The sequence below is a fragment of the Zootoca vivipara genome, chromosome 13 (assembly GCF_963506605.1).
Source record: "Zootoca vivipara chromosome 13, rZooViv1.1, whole genome shotgun sequence".
Taxonomy (NCBI): Eukaryota; Metazoa; Chordata; class Lepidosauria; order Squamata; family Lacertidae; genus Zootoca; species Zootoca vivipara.
This window is the reverse complement of record NC_083288.1, coordinates 45,817,198-45,841,074: the sequence shown is the minus strand read 5'-3', so window position 1 is coordinate 45,841,074 and position 23,877 is coordinate 45,817,198. Positions and strand designations below refer to the sequence as shown.

The 23,877-nt window shown below is 45.8% G+C and overlaps 1 protein-coding gene across 1 annotated transcript; it reads left to right on the top strand.

Moving 5' to 3' along the window:
- Nucleotides 1-15,472: 15,472 nt before the first annotated feature.
- On the top strand, nucleotides 15,473-16,585 carry LOC118095039 (vomeronasal type-2 receptor 26-like). The gene is made up of 2 exons (XM_035135909.1): nucleotides 15,473-15,590; nucleotides 15,690-16,585. The coding sequence occupies exons 1-2, from the start codon at nucleotides 15,479-15,481 to the stop codon at nucleotides 16,583-16,585; spliced, it is 1,008 nt and encodes a 335-aa protein (XP_034991800.1). The 5' UTR covers nucleotides 15,473-15,478.
- The last annotated feature ends 7,292 nt before the right edge of the window (nucleotides 16,586-23,877 follow it).

Sequence of the window (23,877 nt, the reverse complement as noted above, 5' to 3'; positions counted from 1 at the left end):
TATCATGAAGTTCTACATCCAATGGATATAATTTAAAATGAGACAGAAAGAAAAATATGGAAGCAAAACAGTCATAAAACAAAGTGTATATTTTGAATAACAACATGGGGTGGTCAGCTGGAGCCTTTCCTACCTGGCCTTTGCTCCGCCCCCCCCCCCAGCCAGCAGCCTATTGGCTAGCTGAGGAGGGGGCGGAGTGATGGCCAGCAAGCAAAAAGGGGGTGTCATCTAGGCTAGGGAAGCCCACGCCAGGTCGCAAACCCCACCCACCGCTTTAATGGGTGAGCAGTAATTCTAGGTCTGAACACACTGGATGAGAAATGTTGGGGTATAGGTGGTGACTGAATATTAGCACAGACTTCTAAAGTGTGACTGCATAATGTAATGGGCAGTACTGCCTTTGTAATGATTTTATGAGAACCTATTCTACAATATCTTAACAATGGTGCTGGTCAATAGTGATGAACCTGTAGTCTGCCAGATGTTTTTGGACTCCAGCTCCCATTATCCCCAGTTAAGCATGAGTGATGATAAAAAAAAATGTAGTAAAGCAGCATCTCCAAGATTTTATGCATTTGTATAAAAAGAAAGAGAGAGGTAAATTGCTTTGCAATTATATGAATATTCACCAATATATATTTTTCACTGTCCCAACAGGTGCTTATTTGCTTTTTTAGATTCTAGAATGCTATTTGTTATAGGCCTACTATTTTTGTTAACAAAAGGGAAAAATATCTCTCATTTTTGTTCATTTCACCTGGGGACATTTTTAAAAAAATATTTGTGGATATGGGGATAGCAATCTGACAGTTTCTGACTACCCTTCCATTCTCCCAAATCTTTGTTCATAAAGTAGAATTTAATTTTAAATTTCCTTTCCTCCCTCTCCTCCAATTTCATTTTTTAGCTAAATTCTCCTCCCTTGATGCCTGAGTGAGAGAAATGATCTCTCTCTCTCTCTCTCTCTCTCTCTCTCTCTCTCTCTCTCTCTCTCTCTCTCTGAAATTATAGTGAAATGAGAAAACATCATTGTGAGATAGGCCGCAATAAACTTCAATTAATTCATGAGATTTACTTCAGATCAAATATGGTTATGTTTGTACTCATGGATGCCTTTGCCATGGGCTATTAGCCACTTCATTAACTTTGTATTTAAAATGCCACAAGATACTTTGTTGCTTTTCCTGCAAAAGAGTAGCAGGGCTTTCCCCCTTTAGAAGTCTCTCTTTCTCTCTCTCATTTTTTAAAAAAGAAAATACAGGGGGGATTAGGGACCCAGGTAGCGCTGTGGGTTAAACTACAGAGTCTAGGGCTTGATGATCAGAAGGTCGGTGGTTCGAATCCCTGCAACGGGGTGAGCTCCCGTTGCTCGGTCCCAGCTCCTGCCCACCTAGCAGTTCGAAAGCACATCAAAGTGCAAGTAGATAAATAGGGACCGCTCCGGCGGGAAGGTAAACAGCGTTTCCGTGCGCTGCTCTGGTTCACCAGAAGCAGCTTTGTCATGCTGGCCATATGACCCGGAAGCTGTCTGCGGACAAACACCGGCTCCCTCGGCCTATATAGCGAGATGAGCGTCACAACCCCAGAGTCAGACACGATTGGACCTGATGGTCAGGGGCCCCTTTACCTTTACAGGGGATATTATTGATTTGTAAATGAGGCAGATGTTGATAGATGAGCTATGTATGTCTATTGTGTGATACATTTAACACTCATCAGTATAAGACAAAAAGGGAGAATTGTTTGAAATACAAATACACCAATCACAGTGGAACAGTAAGTACCCCCCCCCCCAAAAAAAAGGGTGTGTGAATGTTGGAATAGATTGTATGAATGTTGGAACAGATTGAGAGACATTCATACATCTCTAGGTGTAGGGCAGGGCAATGTGGTTCGGCCAAAATGGCCACCCTGGAGTTTGCTTACCACAGAAGTCTGCGAAAAAGTTTCAATTTCTCACCCCTTTAGGGAGAGGAGAAGGCTTCTGTTGGAAATCAACATGTTTCCTAGCAAAAGTGTCACTCAGAATCTAAACCGTGAAGACGTAATTATCTCCCCCTGCAATTATCCAAATACTATAATTTGTTTACCTTGCTGAAGTTCTGGAGGTTTTCCAGAAGGCAGGAGAAAACACATGTGAAAGTTATTATAAATAAACCACTGGGCCTAGGGGAGATGGGTTTACGTGCAAGAGGCAACTTTGACACATGTTTGGAATTAAATAGCTGCCCATTCCAGACAGTGCTAAATGTAAGGCTAATGATTTTCTCGCAGATTTCTGCATTGGGATGAAACCATCAAATCATATCGATTTATGCTAGCCAGTGGCTAGTTATGGGACAAGAATGTCTGCATGTAGAGGGATACTTTGCTTTCAGAATGCTGTGTGTAATAGTATGGCTCATTCTGTTGCTTCTTATGGTGTGCGAAGTGAATGCTGTAAAGTGCCCCCAAAATGACCCGCTCCCTGTTCCACATGAGTGGTACCAACCAGGGGGCCTCATCATTGGTGGGATGACTTCTCATACATATTATGTTGACCATGAAGTTGACTTCTTGAAACATCCTTCTCTGACACTTTTTGATGTGCCACAGTAAGTATTGCTTTCCACACGTGTATTTTCTGAGCTTAATGCATTTTACCAAGTTTAGAGTGGAAAGCAAGAAGTGGGTTGGGAGTGAGATTTGGTTCTCTGTGGGGTTTTTTTTATTTAATGAAATTTTCACATTTCCCGAGGTTCTCCATTTTCAGTACAATGGGGAAACCAATCAGCAATCCAAACAGGGATGCAAATGATTTTCTTCTATGGATTCAGTTGGAAGGTTGAGTGGGTTGAATCCAGGATCCTGAATTGTTCAGATGGGAAAGTTTAGACAGGTAAAAATAGATGGAAAATGGTTGAAATTGAATTAGTAAAGTCTGAGCAAGGGGATAAACAAGCCAAAATGAAAACAAAAAGGAAATTGAAGCATACAAAAACAATAATCTTTCAAAAAATATCTATGAGCCCAACCTTAAAAGGCTGCTCTGAGAAGCTTCAAAATCTGAAGGACAGAAGGCAAACTGGTTTCCTAAGAAGCAAAATACTGATAGCAAAACTTGAATGTAAATAAAAATAAAAGTAAGCCAAGACAGCACTGAAGTGCAGACTCTTTTTGACCTTTTTGACCAGGTGATTTATTTTTATTTTACTTTGTACTACACTAATTATTTGAGGGAGGGCCATATTCTCAAGCTTTATCAGAGTAATAACGCCACTCCTGTCACTGGGCCATGATCTCATATTGACTAAAGTCTTGCCAGGCTTTCTGATAACATGTTCCAGATATAACAAATCAATTATATTGGCAGTGTGGTGACAAAGTTCTATCAGCACCTGCTTGCTTTGGCATTTGCTGTGAAGGAGATCAATGAGAATCCCAAGATCTTGCCCAATGTTACGCTTGGGTTCCACATTTATGACAGCTACTGTGATGCAAGGATGACCTACCGAACCACTCTGGACCTTCTCTTCAAGTCAGATAGATTTGTCCCTAACTACAAATGTGACAGCCAGAAAAAACTCATAGCTATCACAGGAGGACTTGGCTCTCGCACCTCCCACTGTATGGCAGACATCATTGGTCTCTACAAGATTCCTCAGGTGGGTTTCTTTGTGTGTGTGGGGGGGGGAATCTGGGGAAATCCATATTCCACACATCTCATTACTATCTAATAAAATATTTGGTCCGGATGGAAGGAGGGAAGCAACCTTCAGAAAAATAAAACTGGGAATTGCACCATATTCCTCAAATGTGAAAGAATTCCCCTGAAGCATTCTTGAACTTATATCCCATGAAATCCACATTGTACCCTCCTCAGCACTAACCAAATCTCTCTAGCTCTCTCTGTCATAAAAATGCATTTACACAAGACTAGTCTTCAGTTTTCTTTATGATATATCTATGCATTTTCCTTTCAGCTCACATATGGCTCCTTTCCCCCAAAGATGGGCACACAGCTCTCTTACTTTTACCACATGGCTCCAAATGAAGTCCATCAGTATATGGGGATTATTCGGCTTCTTCAGAGGTTTAGGTGGACATGGATTGGGCTCTTTGTTGTGGATGGGAACAGTGGAGAACAATTCTTGCAGACTATAGAATCATTATTTTTCCAGAATGGAATTTGTTCAGCGTTCACCAAAAGAATGCCAGAACAAGTCCAACTGGATAACCCTCTGGACATACTTGCCATAGCTTCACCTGTATATTTACCATTAACAAATAAAAAACCCAGTACATTTATCATGTATGGAGGATCAATGACAATTGCAACGTTCAGAACTTTTGTATTTCTTCAAGATGCCGTCAATTATAACAGCACAGTATTTGGAAAAGTGTGGATTATGACAACCCAGATTGATTTCATTTTAACTGGCCTTCAAAGGGGTTGGGATCTCCAGTTGTTCCAAGGTGCCATTTCTTTCTCTGTTCACACAAAAGAGCTTTTAGTGTTCAAAGAATTTATTCAGGCTGCAAAGCCTGAGAGGACGCAAGGAAGTGGTTTCCTCAAAGACTTCTGGCAGGAAGCCTTTGACTGTTTATTGCCAGATCTGGGGGTGCCTATCATTGATGATGAAACTTGTACAGGAGATGAGAGGCTGGAGAGTCTTCCCACAGCTCTTTTTGAGATGGACATGACTGGCCACAGCTACAGTATCTACAATGCTGTCTATGCTTTTGCTCATGCACTGCATGCTATGTTCACATCTAGACCCAAGCACAAAGAAAGTAATAGTATGAAACATCAATCTATGCAGCCTTGGCAGGTAATGTCTCAATAACTAAACTGTTTATTTCAATGGATTAATTAGTACATGGTGAGATTACAGTTTTATTTGGGCATTCCTGGAAGGTGGGGATGTTTCAGAAACCTAATAATAATAATAATAATAATAATAATAATAATAATTTATTTATACCATCTGGCTGCTGGGGTCCCCAGCCACTCTGGGCGGCTTCCAACAGAAAAATGAAATGAAATAATCTATTAAACATTAAAAGCCTCCATAAACAGGGCTGCCTTCAAATGCCTTGTAAAAATCTGGTAGCTGTTTTTCTCTTTGACATCTGATGGGAGGGTATTCCACAGGGTGGGCACCACCACTGAGAAGGCCCTCTGCCTGGTTCCCTGAAACTTGGCTTCTCGCAACGAGGGAACCGCCAGAAGGCCCTCGGTACTGGACCTCAGTGTCCGGGCAGAACAATGGGGGTGGAGACGCTCCTTCAGGTATACTGGACTGAGGCTGTTTATGGCTTTAAAGGTCAGCACCAACACTTTGAACTGTGCTCGGAAACGTACTGGGAGCCAATGCAAGTCTTTCAAGACCAAAGTTATGTGGTCTCGGCGGCCGCTCCCAGTCACCAGTCTAGCTGCTGCATTCTGGATTAGTTGTAGTTTCCGGGTCACCTTCAAAGGTAGCCCCACATAGAGAGCATTGCAATAGTCCAAGCGGGAGATAACTAGAGCATGCACCACTCTGGCGAGACAGTCTGCAGGCAGGTAGGGACTCAGCCTGCGTACCAGATGGAGCTGATAGACATAGTCCCTATCCTAACAACCCACCACCATGAACTGAAGGGCATTCTTCTGATGCATGGAATTCCCTCTCCATTGAGGCTCCCCCTGCACATTCAGGGTTCTAAATCAAAGAAAGGTGGAGCCTACATATGAACATAAGAGGACTTGTAGATCGGACCAAAATCCCATCTCATCCAGAACCCTATTCTCACTGTAATATACGTGATGCCTTTGCGAATCTTATTTCAAACATAAATCTTTGTATATATGAAGATGACATACAAAATATAATAGAAACAACTAATGGTAAGTGTGCTAAATCTCCCTTTGCTTCAATCCACTGCCTTGGGAAAGAGACTCAATGCTTTTCCCAATTAGAGAATTTGGTTGGGAAGGCAACTGGTTGGGAAGGCAGTCCTATCACGATAGTTAAGAAACCAGGTTCTTGGTTCTGTGTTTAATTTTAAAAAGTGTACCCTCAGCTGGCTAATGAACAGGTGGTGCAGAACCTGAAACGAATTTGAGTCTAAAATTCCCACAACCATGTTACACCTTCTGTTACTTGCTCTGTTTTCCCCCCAACTAGCTCCACCAATTTCTCCGAGACATTTCATTTAACAACTCAGCAAATGAAGCTGTGTCTTTTAATAATAAAAGGGAAATGAGAAGTGGGTTTGATATAACGAACCTGGTCCTATTCCCCAACAACTCCTTCCAGACAGTGAGAGTTGGAAAGGTGGATCCCAATGATTTAGAAGAAAGCAAATTCACCATTAATGAGCATATGATTGTGTGGCACAGTCATTTTAATCAGGTATGGATTCTCCTGTTCTCTTGAGGGATCTTCTTTATACCAACTGGGATGTTAATGCATCAGGATTCAGTTCTTAGCCCCGCTCTTTCAAGGCAGAAGTCTGCACTTCAGTGCTCTGTGTCCAAACTGCCCCCCCCAACAACTTTCCCTGTGAAAATCCACTCTTCAAAGCTGAATCATTTGCTTCCATTCAGCTTTAAAGAGCTGGTTTTCATGAGGGAGCACTGTGGGACAGAGCCCTAAAGCACAGGACGTTTCTTGAAAGAGTGGAGGAAATGCAAATGTGGATGAGCTGTTTTATTGTGTTTTTTATAAATCGTAAAATTATTATTGTTGTTGTTTGTTGTTATTATTATTGTGTAGCAATGCCCTCCGATCAGTGTAATAATGACACGTGACACAGAATTTAAAGGTTAATTGGGTGGTTCAGGCCACAACTTTATTAAATATGCATGTTGAGCGGAATTGGCTTAGGCGTTGGAACCTATCAGACTAAATCCGACTCCAACCCGTGTGTTGGAGTCCGTGAGAAGTTAACCACCAGTAAGGAACCCGGCGATGCCGATCAACCGGAACTCCTTCTGTGGCCACCGTACGGGGCGTGCCTTACGGCCCTGGCGACTCCAGGCTCTGGACCAAGCCTCGCCCCCGGAATCCTTTAACGGAATTACTTCTCCAAATTTGGGCAGGTGATGACGCAATCTGCCCCTCCTCCATCTTATTGTTATGCAAATTTCCAACGCCTAACCGCCTAACCTAAGTTGTGACGACATGCTACGAGGTAGGCGAAAAACCCATCATGGCTAGCCCAGTATGGGAAAAGTCCTACCCGGTCCACTGACTAACCAGGCAACCGACCAGGTCCGCAGCAGCGCCCCCTATTCTCTTTTTAAGGGGCGGGTGGGCGGGTGCTTCTGTTCGCTCCGGCGAACAAGGAGAAAGAGAACGGGCCCCGGCCGCGCGAAGGGGTTTAAACGCTGCGGCCCCGCCCCCTCATCCCTATTGGACAAGGGGGCGGATGACGCAGGCGGGCACTACCATTGCGTAGGGGCTGACACTGCAGCCCCCACGCAATGGGCTCGTCGGGCTGCCCACAACTCCACCTCCGGCAAAGGCACGGAAGTGGCTTTGTGTAGCAATGCCCTCCGATCAGTGTAATAATGACACGTGACACAGAATTTAAAGGTTAATTGGGTGGTTCAGGCCACAACTTTATTAAATATGCATGTTGAGCGGAATTGGCTTAGGCGTTGGAACCTATCAGACTAAATCCGACTCCAACCCGTGTGTTGGAGTCCGTGAGAAGTTAACCACCAGTAAGGAACCCGGCGATGCCGATCAACCGGAACTCCTTCTGTGGCCACCGTACGGGGCGTGCCTTACGGCCCTGGCGACTCCAGGCTCTGGACCAAGCCTCGCCCCCGGAATCCTTTAACGGAATTACTTCTCCAAATTTGGGCAGGTGATGACGCAATCTGCCCCTCCTCCATCTTATTGTTATGCAAATTTCCAACGCCTAACCGCCACTCGAGCCCCCCCAGGCTCGCCGCCAATCCGCTCACATGTTATAGGCACCTAGATATTAATTTTTAGCGTAACCCTAATTAGTAGCTTAGCCCTCGGTTAATTTGTTATAAGATATGAATTAAGATATTATCGGGGAGGTGTGACCCTACTCTCTTATTCGCCTAATTAAGATCTATATGTCCAGGACATCTCGAATGGCAGCAATAACGTTCAGTAGCCAGGCGTCATTCCCGATCGGAGAAAGGTGAACGCCATCCTCGCGATAGAGGGCTGCTTCACTTCGTTTCAGGGTGGGATGCTGTATAACCCGGCCATTCAAGGATAACACTCTGCGGGCCACGACTGAGTTCAAAAGCCTCCTGGAATTGTTCAAGGCTTTAGGGCAACGGCCGTCACGCCAACAGCGCCTTTCCAACAAAGAGGACCACAATAACGTCATCCGCGGGAAACTCTCCCTCATGACGTCGAAATCTTTGAATATATGTTTCCTCAAATCGACCGCATTGCGGTAAGCTAGGTCGTTTTCACCGAGTTGCACAATCAGGACTTCTGGGGGGCCAAGTGAAGCAGCCCGGGCCTGGATGATCGGCAGCAACTCGCTCCACCGCATACCCCTTCTGGATATCCAGGAAACCTCCACATTTTCCGGAAGGCCGAGCCCGCATCCCAGACCAACTTCGATTGCCCTTTTCAGGGCCCAGTGCACTATACTGTGCCCCGCTATCCAAACCCGGATGAAATGGTAACCTGAAAAGTAAAGATGAAAAGCCGGATCAGCACCGCCACCAGAGTCTACCTACGTGCGAATGTACCTTCTGTAAGCATTCGACTTCCATCTCCCCATCTCCTGGATCCTTTCTGATGACAAACCTAGGTGCATAGCGGAAGTGGCGGCGCCAATTCTAAAGGAATGGGCAGAAAATTCTGTGGGGTTGTACCCGCAAGATGCAATGGCTTTGCGAAGTACCCTGGTAAATTGTTGACGAGTGAGCCGTGCACCATCATGGTGAATGAATAACGGGCCAGGACCCGGCGGTCGGAGATAAAGATACCGCCTAGTGTCCTTCACTGGACAAGGACCTGCGGCGCCTGTTGCCGGGAGGCGAATGCTAGCGCCTCTCCCCCTCTGGTCCGTTTTTGAATGGCGGACGTGCACGATAGCCTGGGCATCGGACAGCGATAGATCCCGTAATAATATACCCCGGGTAACACCATCAGGGTGGTCCTCACACACCACCTCCCCGACCCTAAGGGCCCCAAAGTAAGCTATCGAAAAGGCTGCCGAAAACAGCCGCGCTTCAAATTTGGACCAACAAAGGGTTCTCAATTGCCTATGGATTTGGGTAAGCATCTCGAACGTAATGGGTCGCCTGGAATCGGGAACGGGAGGCTGCAGCCTACGCCAGCCTTCCATTGCTCTACGCAAATGGAAATTATCGCACGGGTCGGTGAGATAAAGAGATTTCGAGAAAAAGGTGATAGCTGCAGTGTGGATGCCAAGAGTCTTGGCGGCGCGGCCCAACCCTCTGAGGTATACCACGTATTGCATAACCTCCTCAGGGGTAGGTGGGCTCTCAAGGCGCACACCAGCGCCCTTCTGCTGGAAGGCAAGGAAGTCTGCCCATGCTCGTTTGTAGGAGCTGAGGGTGGCAGGGGCCACGGAAGCAAATACTCCCTTTAGGATTTCCCGTTTCCAAGGTTCCATAGGTGTTCCGGGAACCTCTCTGGACACTGCTGCGCATCCGGTGCTAATGAGCGGAAGCGGTCCATCTGGAAACGAGACAAAGCATCTGCGATATTATTATTTTGTCCCGGCACGAATTTGGCTGAGAAGTGCATATTTAACTCGAGACTGTGCAGCACAAAATGACGTAGGAGGGCAGACACCCTCTCCGACCGCGACGATTGCCTGGTAAGCACACTGACTACTGCTTGATTGTCCGTGTTGAAGCAGACTCTCCGGTTCCTGAAGTCGTCCGACCAAAGATGTACTGCTACCACTATGGGAAAGAATTCTAGAAATGTTAAATCCCGAGTAATGTCTGTGTTTTTCCAGCTAGGAGGCCAAGGTTCAGCACACCATCTCCCTCTGAAATATACCCCGAAACCCAATGCGCCCGCTGCATCGGAATGAATCTGAAAGTCTGAATATAGTGTGATGTTATCCTGCCATAAAGATACGCCATTGTAGTGTTCTAGAAAGGTAAGCCAGTTCCGCAGGTCCGCTCTCACCCCTTTCGGCAAACGGGCCCTATGGAACGGTCGGGTTAGACCTACGGTGAGCCTGGCAACCCTCCGGCAAAAGGGGCGACCAGGCGAGATTACTTTACAAGCGAAATTAAGGTGCCCCAGCAGCGATTGGATTTGTCTCAACGTGACTTTTTTGCGAGGAATAAGCTGGCTAATCAACTCCTTAAGGGCTGCAAGTTTTTCAGCCGGTAAACGCGAGGTTTGGGCTACCGTATCCAATTCAATACCTAAATACGTTAAACGAGACACAGGTCCTTCAGTTTTATCCGCTGCTAGCGGCACCCCCAGTTCGCTTGTAAGAGAAGCGAAGGCCTCCATGAGGCCTGCGCAATCAGCACTGTGCGCTCCCCCCACGAAAAGGAAGTCGTCCAGGTAATGAGTGACACCTGACAGACCAGTCCTAGCACGAAGGGCCCAGTCCAGGAATGTGCTAAATGTTTCAAAGGCCGAACAGGCAACGGAACATCCCATGGGCATAGCTTTGTCAATGAAATAAGCGCCCTCGAACCTAAAACCCAACCATTTGTAGTCGTGGGGGTGTACAGGAAGGAGGCGGAAGGCAGATTCGATATCGCACTTCGCCATCATGGCCCCTTCGCCAAACTGGCGAACCAGCTTCACCGCGTGGTCAAAGGAGGCGTATTTTACCGTACAAAGCTCTTGCGGGATACCGTCATTAACTGAGCTACCCCTAGGGTGAGAAAGATTATGAATCAACCTAAACTCTCCTGGGGCCTTTTTAGGAACTATGCCTAGCGGGGAAATGTGAAGGTTGGCTATAGGTGGAGTTAAAAATGGGCCCGCGACCCGGCCCGCCGATAGTTCCTTATTTATTTTCTTAACGGCTATGTCAGGACACTCCCTAACTGACTTTTGATTTGGTGGGTCGGTTGTGGAAGGTGGGGTCTGAACGGGGATGCGAAAACCAGAAGAGAAACCCTCTTCAAGGTACACTGCAGCAGATCTATTAGGGTATAGGGCTAGCAACTTTTTTAAGGGGTTCAATTTTACAGGGGAGTTGGCTATGGCTAGAGAACAGTTAGAATCTATTCTGTCCTGAGGCTGCACCGTGGGAGGCACCGGGGGGGTATCTGGGGCCCTGGTGAGAATTGCCCTTGGCCCCCCGAAAGGACTGCTTTCCCTTGAAGCAAGATACCCCCGGATGCTGACCCAGGCACTTCTCACATTCGTGAGTGTATTTGCAGTTGGGCCTCTGGCAAAGACCTTTATTGAACTCCCAACAGACCCTACGCCGTGGGTCTTTTTTAGGCTCAAACCTGCCCGCTTTCGGGGGGTCAGTTTGTTTTTTCTCAACATACGGCACTACATGGTTACTCCAGTAGTGTTGGTGCCGTTGGTCCCAACGCGTTTTTGGGTTTTTTGAAGCATTCCTACGGAAGTCTTCGTCGTAGTTCAAAGCTGCCGTCTCCCCCGCCATCTTGTGAGCCAACCTGACGTCGGCCATGTAAGCAAATAGGTGCACCGCTCGCTTTGGGTATGCCGCAGAAATCACGGCCGCCCAAATGTGAATGCCCTCTAACCAATTTTCAAAAGTGCGGTCGGCCCGAGGTGTCCTATATCGCCGACCCCTGTAATCCCGGCGCTTCTCCCCCTTTCCCATCATCTGAGTCAGGGGAAGAATGGTGAACACATCAATATAGTCACCATTTAAAATTTTTTCCCTCTTTTTATCTGACAGATGAGAACCCAAAAGGATATCCGTGTCCGAATTTGTGGCATACTTTTCGTCGGGAATTAACGCACCGTCGCGCCACTCCAGCGTACCCCTAAATGACTTACGATGGGAGCTGGCCCTCCTTTTATGCACCCAAAGGGGGAAACCCATCTGGTCCTCCCCCACACCCCAATAATCCTCCATTGGGATGTCGCATTCCGAATCCGAGGACGTACCTGTGTCGTCGTCCGAATCGTCCCTTCTGCTCCTCTTACGTTTCTCCGACTTCTTCTTCGCCTTTCCTCCCTGGCGACGGTCTTCTCCATCCCGCGACTCCGCAACTCCGCCCACCGCGCGCCCCGCCGCCTCGTCATCCGTGGTCGAATCGCGCGCCTGCGCCCCCTGCTGAGCCGCTGCCACCGCGGGCTGAGTCCCCATCTGACCTGCAACAGACTGGGCTGCCCCGCTGCAGGAGCTGAGCACCTGAGACCCTGAAGCCACTGATTGCTGGCCGGGAGTATTGGAGCGTGCTTTCTGCGACCGGGTGCGCGGTCCCTGAGCCCCGTCGCTAACCCCCCCAGAGGTGGAGGTAGAGAAAAAGGAAGCGGAGGTGGACGGCCCATCCAGGTCATCAAGCTGGGTATCTGCTACACAATCCTGTGAATTGGGTGGGGAGTCATCCTGTAGGCTTTCGGCCAGTGGGACCAGCGTGCTGCAGAGAGGGCCCAGCTGGCCACAAATGGATTGCAATGCATTTACCGCCTGGGCGAAAGCCTTAGGATTTACCTTAGCTGCCAGGTTTTTGGCCTGGCCCTGCTTGCCCTTGGAAGCCATGGTCGCAAGGACTTTTGACAAATGCTATGGAATTAACTCCCTCACTTATATAACTACGATATGTATTATATTTTATTGTTTTTTTTTTAAATATATATATATTTTTTATTATTATTATTTATTTATTTATTTATTTTTTATTATAGGTACTATTAATCTATTTTATTTTATTTTATTTTATTTTATTTTTTATTAATTTTATTTATTTATTTATTTTTAATTTATTTATTATTTATACGTTTATTAACTAAATTTATCTATGTATACGCCTGTAACCAATCAATTATTACCAGCTGCCCAAAGAAGCAAGTTTACCAAATAATTAATAAATGCACTTGGGGAATATCACGAATTAAGTAAATGCAACCCTGATAAAATATACAATAAACACTCAGCTACTTCTATATACTGCAATCAATTCCCTATATAATAGATCTATTTATCCACACTTCAGAAGGCGGAAACAATGCCAACCAATAATAATCAACCCCAAATTAATTTCAGCTAGGGGCAGATATAACTATTTGCCCAATACCAATTTATTTATTTATTTATTTTTCTATATATAATTAATTGCCTGGTAAAATTACCAAAAACAGTCCGCCCAATCAATTAAAACCAACTGCCCAAAAAGAAACCAGTTACCAATAATTAATAAATGCACTTGGGGAATATCACGAATTAAATAAATGCAACGAATTAATTCAAAACACCAGGATAAGACAGGGTAACATAAGTTAAAAAACCAGGGCGCAATGAGAACCAATACAAGGGAGGAACAGTGAGCTGCTAGTACCGACAAAACAAAGCCGCACACAAGATGGCGCCCGCCACGTGGAAGAATTAGCCACTCAAAATGGCGCTGCCCTCACAAGCACTGCCCTCCCCAAAATGGCGCTGGCCAGGCAGGACAAAACAGCAAGCAATCCCTTCCCAAAATGGCGCCGGCTATACTATGCAAAGCCACAAACACAGCCCTTCCCAAAATGGTGCCGACCACACTGAACAAAAACCACAAGCACTGCCCTCCCCAAAATGGCGCTGGGTAAACAAAACAAACAGAGATCGCACTGAAAAAGGGGGGTTAACACAACACGCGCTCCCAAGCCACCACCATACAAACCAACAAGAAACTAGGATAGCAACCAGTAGGGCAAAGTACATAAGCTGAACCCCAGGCGGAGAACCGGGGGCAGATGGCTAAGGCTCAGGGGTTGTTTGCGCTAGCACGAGAGGGAGGAAGGCAGGCGCTGGGGGGATTTCCACCGCTAAAGTGGCTAGCTCACGAGAGGGAGGCAGAGAAGCGCTGGGGGGATTCTTACCGCTATAGGCGGCTAACTCACCAGACCGAGGAGATCCCTGGCACAAAGGTCCCTGTGTAAAAGCGGGGAGAGGAGGCAGCCGCCTCTAACTCTGCCCCCAGAGCAGCTGGAACCTCAGCAGCTAAAAGGCTCCTGGAGGCTGTGGGAGCCTTGGGCCCGGATACGGCTGGCTAGCGTTCCTCCGTTGCTGGCGCCCAGGATCCGCCGCGGCTGTGAGCTCCTAAAGGCTGCGGGAGCCTCAGATCCGAAAAACAGCTGACTGGCGCTAAAGACGCAGCTGCCAGGAACAGCTGATGAGCGAGGAAGAACTGCCGAGCGGAGAAAGCCCCCGACGCTCCCACGAGGCAGGACCTGGAAAGGAAGAGAAAAGAGGAACGAGGTGGGGAAACAATGAACGGGACCTAAATTAAGCGAAGGCACGAGGCAAAGGCAAAAAAAAACCAAGGACTGCGACGAGTGCTTCTGTTCGCTCCGGCGAACAAGGAGAAAGAGAACGGGCCCCGGCCGCGCGAAGGGGTTTAAACGCTGCGGCCCCGCCCCCTCATCCCTATTGGACAAGGGGGCGGATGACGCAGGCGGGCACTACCATTGCGTAGGGGCTGACACTGCAGCCCCCACGCAATGGGCTCGTCGGGCTGCCCACAACTCCACCTCCGGCAAAGGCACGGAAGTGGCTTTATTATTATTATTATTATTATTATTAACACCTAACATGGTTTTCTGGTGAATCATCAAGTTCTGGAAAGCAGTCAGTGCCACCTAAAACTTCAACACTATTTGAAAGGTTGCAATGCCAAAAGAAAGGGGGGGGAACGCAGGTGGCACTGTGGGTTAAACCACAGAGCCTAGGGCTTGCTGATCAGAAGGTCGGCGGTTCGAATCCCTGTGGCGGGGTGAGCTCCCGTTGCTCAGTCCCAGCTGCTGCCAACCTAGCAGTTCGAAAGCACGTCAAAGTGCAAGTAGATAAATAGGTACTGCTCCGGCGGGAAGGTAAACAGTGTTTCTGTGCGCTGCTCTAGTTCGCCAGAAGTGGCTTTGTCATGCTGGCCACATGACCTGGAAGCTGTATGCCAGCTCCCTCGGCCAATAATGCGAGATGAGCGCCGCAACCCCAGAGTCGGTCACGACTGGACCTAAAGGTCAGGGGGCCCTTTACCTTTACCTAACATGGTTTTCTGGTGAATCATTAAGTTCTGGAAAGCAGTCAGTGCCACCTAAAACTTCAACACTATATGAAAGGTTGCCATGCCAAGTATCTCAATTCTTATGGGGAGAAATGCATTTAGTATATTGTTTAAACTTATTATATTACTTCTGAATATACCCTACTCTGGGAACATATGCTGAAGGGTGGGTCAAGGGTGCTGATAATGAAGGAATACTATTTCTTCATGAGCTACCAGGCATGCTACTGGGCTAGACAAGCTCCCCCCCCCCCAAATGCCACCCAACATAAACATTTTCATGTCTATGGATAGGTGCTTCCTCTTTCTATGTGTAATGATCACTGCCAGCCTGGTCATCAGAAGAAGAAAAAGGAAGGAGAAAAGTTTTGCTGCTATGATTGCACCCCATGCCCAGAAGGGAAGATTTCAAACCTGACTGGTATATCATGTCATTTTGCCATCATAATTAGATGCCCTCAATGAATATACACTGAAGCTAGATCTCTCTCTCTCCAACACCCCTTGTTCTATTTTTCAGATATGGATGACTGCTTCAGATGCCCAGAAGATCAATATCCAAACAAGAATAAAAATGGGTGCATCCCCAAAGTCAAAACTTTTCTCTCATATGAAGAACCAATAGGGATCACTTTAGCCTCACTTGCAATTTCTTTTTCTCTGATCACGGCCTTGATTCTAGGAACTTTTATTAAGCACAGAGACACCCCCATAGTCAAAGCCAACAACCGGGAACTTACCTACACTCTCCTCATCTCCCTCCTGCTCTGCTTCCTCTCTTCTTTGTTATTCATTGGCCAACCTGGGAAAACGATCTGCCTTCTCCGACAACCAACATTTGGCATTATCTTCTCAGTGGTTGTTTCATGCGTTCTGGCAAAAACAACCATTGTTTCTCTGGCATTTATGGCCTCAAAGCCTGGCTCTGGAATGAAGAAATGGCTGGGGAGAAGACTGGCTTTTTCCATTGTCCTTTCATGCTCCCTTATTCCAGTAGGCATTTGTGCTGTGTGGTTATCAACCTCTCCCCCATTCCCCCATTTAGACATGTATTCAGTAACTGAAGAAATTATAGTGCAATGTAATGAAGGGCTTGTTGCAATGTTTTACTGTGTCCTGGGCTACTTAGGTCTTTTGGCCATTGCCAGCTTCATTGAGGCGTTCCTTGCTCGCAAGTTACCAGACAGTTTTAATGAAGCTAAATTTATAACATTCAGCATGTTGGCATTTTGCAGTGTGTGGGTCTCTTTTGTTCCAACCTATCTAAGCACAAGAGGAAAACACATGGTGGCTGTGGAGGTCTTCTCCATCTTGGCTTCCAGTGCTGGTGTACTGGCTTGTATCTTCCTCCCTAAATGCTACATCATCCTCTTGAAACCTGAACTGAACTGCAGGGAGCAGCTTAGCAGGAAATAATAATGGATAGCTGTACTTTATGTGGGTTATATTGTTATGTAGATAGTGTTCAGGAATACATTCTTTACTGTGAACTTTGTAGTTAAAGTGTCAATAGGGAAGATATTTTAATGCATCAGACTGTTATGCCCTGTTCATAAAACATATTCAGTCAAAATATAATTTACAGTATGATAGAGGAGAGCAATGGTAGTTGCGATCTGCAGTGTATCTTTGACACCCCTGCTCTTTTCTGGGTTTCTCCTTTGCACTTTCTATCAGAACATCCTGGCCTTGGTGTTTGCCATAAAAGAGATCAATGACAATCCATAGACCTTGCCCAATGTCACCCTTGGTTTCCACATCTATGACAGCTATTCTGATGGGAGAATGACCTATCAAACCACTTTGGACCTTCTTTTCAAATGGCAAAGATTTGTCCCCAACTACAAATGTGACACTCAGAAAAACCTCATGGTTGTGATTTGGGGGTCTTACTGACACTTCTATCCACATGGCAGATGTCTGAAGTCTCTACAGGGTCCCACAGGTAGAATCAGTGCATAGGGGAATGCGGGGAAGTTTCTTTTGTAATTCTTTGATTCAGAAGGAAAAGATAAATATTAGTGTGTGAGAGAAATAACTTGGAAATTTCATTATTTCTCCATAACTAGAAATTCAGCCAGTGGGTTTTTGTTTTTTGGGTTTTTTTACTAATTCAAATTGTACCTACAAATTTCTTATGCAGATGTTCTTCTAAATTATCATTTTCTTTTAGGTCAACTATGGCTCATTTGCTTCAGAAGAGAGTCAATCAATGCAGAAGTCTTTTTATATCATGGTCCCAAATGAAGAAGAAGGAGAAAGAACTTACGCACAATCTTTGTTTACTGATTCTGTTGCTGCTGCTGCTGAATAAATGTATCTGGTTGAATAGTGAAAGCACTGAAATATAATAGGCTAAGTTGGATGGGGGATATGTGAGGATGAAATGTTCTTATGTAATGTGTACTTAAAATCAAAAAGTCCATTGCCCTCATTAGGTGATTAGTTTTGGTTCTGGAGTAACCTTCTGCCTTGGAGCTCCATTCACTCTTCATACTTTCTTTGACTTTGACCAGGTTGCTCCAGTGATCTTCTAGGCTTAGTTTGCAGATGACACCAAATTGGGAGGGGTGGATAATACCCCAGAGGACAGGATCACACTTCAAAATGACCTTAACAGATTAGACAACTGGGCCAAAGCAAACAAGATGAATTTTAACAAGGAGAAATGTAAAGTACTACACTTGGGCAAAAAAAAAAATGAAAGGCACAAATACAGGATGGGAGACACCTGGCTTGAGAGCAGTACATGTGAAAAGGATCTAGGAGTCTTGGTAGACCACAAACTTGACATGAGTCAACAGTGCGATGCAGCAGCTAAAAAAGCCAATGCAATTCTGGGCTGCATCAATAGGAGTATAGCATCTAGATCAAGGGAAGTAATAGTACCACTGTATTCTGCTCTGGTAAGACCTCACCTGGAGTACTGTGTCCAGTTCTGGGCACCACAGTTCAAGAAGGATACTGACAAGCTGGAACATGTCCAGAAGAGGGCAACCAAAATGGTCAAAGGCCTGGAAACGATGCCTTATGAGGAACGGCTTAGGGAGCCGGGTATGTTTAGCCTGGAGAAGAGAAGGTTAAGGGGTGATATGATAGCCATGTTCAAATATATAAAAGAATGTCATATAGAGGAGGGAGAAAGGTTGTTTTCTGCTGCTCCAGAGAAGAGGACACGGAGCAATGGATTCAAGCTACAAGAAAGAAGATTCCACCTAAACATTAGGAAGAACCTCCTGACAGTAAGAGCTGTTCGGCAGTGGAATTTGCTACCAAGGAGTGTGGTGGAATCTCCTTCTTTGGAGGTCTTTAAGCAGAGGCCTGACAGGCATATGTCAAGAATGCTTTGATGGTGTTTCCTGCTTGGCAGGGGGTTGGACTGGGTGGCCCTCATGGTCTCTTCCAACTCTATGATTCTATGATTCTAATGATACATATTATGTAAACCTGATATATGCAGTAGTAATATTTTGCCACTGACAAAGATGTGCTTTGTGAGTTATACTCTGCGCTTTGTGGGTGTTAAAAACCAGCAGCACAACCTCTTTTTTTAAACCACCACCACCACCTTAATTTTCTTTAATCTTCAGATAGAGGACAGTGCGAAGAAGAAGAAGAAGAAGAAGAAGAAGAAGAAGAAGAAGAAGAAGAAGAAGAAGAAGAAGAAGAAGAAGAAGAATCTATTCATTCATATGATGTCATGCTCTGGTGAAATTTGTAGGCCATCTGCTTCCTGTGTTATCCCATGTGGGAGATGGGAGAAAAAGAATCTCCGTGTTATTTTTCGGTGAAAAGACAAAAAGTCCCCTCAGTTCTGACGACAGTGCCTCTTGTGCTCCCCCACTAGACAATGCCTTCTAGAGTTGCTTCGCCACAAGAGTTTTTGAATGATCACATATGCATTTTCTCTCACTGTGTCTCTCGCACAGTAATAGACAGCAGTGTCTTCAGGAGTCAGAGTGTTCATTTGCAGATAAAAATTGGAGCTGTCCTTGGAGGCCGTGAAGCGTCCTTGGATGGCAGGCAAATAGTAATTGGTTTCTGAAGATTTCCAGTAACTCACCAGCCATTCCAGTCCCTTCCCTGGTTTCTGCCTTATCCATCCCATATAAAAGTCATTCAGGACAAACCCACTGGTGGCGCATTTCAGTCTGACAGACTCTCCGGGTCTCTTCAGTTCTGAACCCAGTTGTGTCAGAACAACACTTTGTGAATATAAACCTGCAAGGGAAATGTGAAAAATGAAAACAGCAGCAGTTATGATCAGAGAAATTAAATTACTTCATTCACAGTAAAGATCAGTATGTAAGATATTGTTTATAATTACAGCCAAGGAAAATAATTTTTCCCCATATTTAAAAAGGAGGAAACTACCTTCCCACGTTGTAATGAGAATCATCAAATGAAGCCAAAGTGTCATTATTTTTAAGCGTTTGGGAGATATTCTAAAAGTGATTTCTTGATATTTTCTTCTGAAATGGGGAGGTGAAGGTTGATCCACCTAATGTTGTTTGACTGGAACAAGGCTGATTTATAGAAGTGTCTTCTACCACTATTTGCATATTTCTCCATAGGGCAGACACATTCAGCCTTATAAGAATCCGCCTTATTATGAACCAGACCATTCGTCCATCTACCTGAGTATTGTATACAGTAAATGTCAGCAGCAGTTCCAGCCCTACAGAGAGATGCTGAGCTTGGAACTGGGCATCACCTGAATACAAGGGTTGTACTCTATCACTGAGCTATGGCCCTTCACATTTAAGAATCTCCTCTGAGTTATAACTTTAGGTGCTCAAGATGTATAACAAGATAACTTCTTAAATCATGTCTGCAGTCTTTTAACGTTTTGACCTTTTTCTGTTTGATCTTTCGGCAGGTGAGGTGACATGTTTTTTGAAAGGCATTTAAACCAATTAAAGATGCATGACTTCCTTGCGCTGCCAAACACCCTCCCTCCCTCCTTAGTTTTAGGCGGTGCTGCTTTGGCCTTGCTTTGTTTTGGAACAGGGGCTGGGTAGGATTCCCCCCCCCCATTGTGGCAGATTGGCTGTGGCCACTTGGTTTTCGCCTACCCCCTTAAGCAATCGTCACAACTTTGTAAGGTTAGGCAGTTAGGCATTGGCTTATTGAAGTGTGTGGGAGGGGAGGTGCGGCCATCACCTTCCCCTCCATGAATAAGGGTATTCCGGTAAAGGAATCTGGTGGTCCTGGATCTCGTCCGAAGTCCGCTTGAGGGGCTAGGGCCATGGCAGGACCACACAAGGTCCTTTAGCAGCCAACCATCAACTTTATGTGCATGCAATTCCCCCAGTAACCCAGAGCAGTGGACACGCAAAGAAACAAAACAGAAGGATTTATTTACAATTAAACAGTGTATAAACTTTTTACTTTACATTCAACTTTTTAAAAAACAACAACTTGTTTTTCTAAATTTATTGGTATCAGTAGTGCAAAGCCTGAAGTCAAAGTCTGAGGCATCTGTCACAAACTGACCTGAATCACCTTATGAATACACAGTGCCAACTAATAATTTCAAAATCACAAACTGTCTCATTTCTTTTGACTGTTGTGAGAGCAGAAGGATTCTGGACTTCTTTGAACCTTGTCCTGATCCATCAAAAATCTCTTCATGGGAAATGGAGGACAACATGGAACACACTGACATCTATCCCACAGTTCAAAATATTATTCTGCGGACGTTTTCCACATCTGAGGTTCAAACTCATCCCTCTTTTTAGAAATCAGATGGTGATGACATCCCACAATATTATATGTTTTCATAGCTGCCAAGTCTCCCGCTGAAAAATGCGGGATCAGCAGCGGCGCGGGACCGGAAGTCGCTTCTACGCATGCCTGGACATGCGTAGAAGCGACTTCCGGTGCCGCTCTGCCCGATTTCCGGTGCCCAGACATGGGCAGAGTGGCACCCGAAATGGAGCCTCTGGCAGGTAGGAAATCTGGGGGATTTCCAGGATTTTCTTTCCATTCGGGAGAACAGCGGGAAACGGATTAAAATCCGGGGGTTTCCCGTGAAAAATGGGAAACTTGGCGGCTATGTATGTTTTGCTGCTGAACTCTGCTGGGCTACATGCATCTGTGCTGTATACATTTCTTTGTGGTTTGCCTCCTGTGTTTGCTGTGTGTCTGCTTCCCCCTTGCCATGAACAGAAAAAGTGCAGTCAAGAAGACTGAAGATTTTGTCCACTGACTGATAGCTTTTCAGTCACTGTGTTTCTAGCACAGTAGTACAAGCCTGAATCTTCCACCTTCAAACCATTCATCTGCAAGTAGAGTGTGCTGATGGAATTGTCCCTGGAGATAGTAAATCGACCCTTAACTGAATCAGCATAGTATATAGTAGTGACATCAATAAAGGCAACCCATTCCAAGCCCTTTCCAGGAGCCTGTCGCACCCAGCTCATTTGGTAGCTGCTGAAGGTGAACCCAGAGGTTCGGCAGGTGAGGCGGAGAGACTCTCCTGGCCTTTTTACATCCCCTCCAGATTCTTCCAGTTGAATCTCTGATTGGACACCTAGAAGGAAAGAGATGCCATAAATTCTGCTTCAGATTAATAATACGCGAACCTGTAGCCCTCTAGTTGTTGTTAGAGTCCCATCACCCCCAGTCAGGAATGCCAGCGGTCCAGAATTATGGGAGTGTCAGCAGACTAATGACACCTGAAAGGTCACCGTTTCCCTGTCCCTGCATTAGCCCCTAGAACATACTGATTTTTTGCATACTAACTGCATCTAATGGATAATTACCTCTGATGGCTGCTGAAAACAAACCAAAACAAATCCACAGAAGCATTTCGCTCCACTGATGTTTTGAGGCAAATTAAGAAGAAACTTGACACTGGCTAACAGGGTTGTGAATCTCTATACCTGTATCTCTTATAGGCAGGGAAGGGCTAGTGCACATTTACATAAAGCTCAGGATAAAAGAGCAACACAGCCCTTTGGCAATCAGAAGCCTCTCCAGCTTTCATGATTGAGGAGAGATGATTGGCCGTCTCTTACTGTTTCCATGAGATGGCATTGGGCGGTAATGATTATTTCCATGTATATGATTTAAAATCAGGTTTAGGTTAAATTTTACTTGAAATAAAAGCATGACAAGTCTGCAACGGAAGAATCTATCTCTATATCTAATCTGAATAGTTTTCAGGTAAATTTAACCTGGTCAGTCCAAGGCCTGAAATGGAAGAAACAGGAAAAAGCTATGGGATGCATCTTTACACGTGACCCCTGGAAAGATGACATACCAGCAAGTCAATAGGCACAGGACCTTGTTCCAGTTCCCGTTTATTGATTAAGAGGTTTTCTCAATGTATACACTAAATCCACTTTAGTCTATTGCTCCTATCACCTGGCACTGGTTAGAAGGGGAGCAGTGGAGAGGTTTGGACCTTGGCACACTAAGCTTCGTTGCCTGGCCCTCAGGACTCTTCCAATGCCACCACACCACACCCTCTCTCTGGGCCATGCCACTCCCAGGCTTTGCTTCACATCTTCATTGAGTGTCTTTGTCTGGCTGGAATGTGTTTCCCTATGTGGCCTGTAGGACCTTGTCGCTTCTAGGTCCAGCCCATCAGCCAGATCCACTTCCCTCCCCACAGGATGCTCTACCACTTGGGATAACATGTGGGTGCTTCGTGTGATATATGTGGAGAATCTTTATTCTAAAGAATAGCAAAAGAACAGTAGGAATGTTGCATTGTGTCTTCCAGGAGTCGTTTTAAAAATGGAGAGGCTGAAAGAGGACTCTGTTTTGGGCTAGACAAAAAACCCTTGCATGGCTGATCCCTCATTTTCTGGAGGGTAGATTTTGTACTGCCTCTCAGAGGAATTTGCTCAGTGTGGGGGTGCATCTCTCGAACAACAGCAATACATGGCAGTGTCTTCAGCCTTCAGGGAGTTGCGTTGCAAGAAAACTTGATTTCTGGCAATGTCTTTTGTGATGCTGATCCAATTTTAGAAAGCATTGTTTAATATGTCTTGCCATTACCCTGGATGAGTCCGACCCACTTTCATCCCTTCCCTGGTGACTGACTGATCCAATGTACACCAATGCTGTCTGCAGAAAATCCAGACACTGTACAGGTCAGTTGTAGAGTCTCTCCAGATCGTTTCATTCCACCACCTGCTGCTGCATAAGACTCTGCTGAGATACCTGCATGACAGGAAAGAATATATAGACAGTAAAAATGCATATGAGTAATAGGTACCACATCATCAAGATTGTCACCTGCACAAAGGAAGAAATTAACCCTTTCTTATATGCAGGGGTGCTCATTAAGATACTTATCAAGAGCTTCAGTTTCATGATTCTGACAGGGGGTAACAATTCCTAAAACTGGAAGGATGTGGGGTGGGGATGTGCCACCCCGAGTGTCATCACTGAGGGGGTGACATTTGGTGTGCCGCCTGCCCATGACTCCCAAGCCTACCCCAAGCTGTCAGGGGAAGGGGCGGAGCTGCGCTGCCTTGCTGGTGGTCTTCCCCCCTTCCCCCTTTGTTTTGACAGCTCGGGGGAGACTTGGGAGTCGTGGGTGGGCAGCATGCCTTTGCCTCCCCGCTTCTGGTCTGCTTTCTGGGGGGGGGAAGCCTCTCAGGAAGCAGCCCCCATGGGCGTCTTGCCCCCTGGGACTCTCGCTGCGGCGGCTCCCTGGGACACTCTCCACAGGCAGCGCCCCCCTGGGACGT

What these genes read in the sequence shown, in the direction of transcription:
- LOC118095039 (XM_035135909.1), top strand. Translation starts at nt 15,479, where the DNA reads ATGTGTAATGATCACTGCCAGCCTGGTCATCAGAAGAAGAAAAAGGAA. An exon ending in GAAGATTTCAAACCTGACTG is followed by an intron (nt 15,591 to 15,689) that starts GTATATCATGTC and finishes TCTATTTTTCAG; the next exon opens with ATATGGATGACTGCTTCAGA.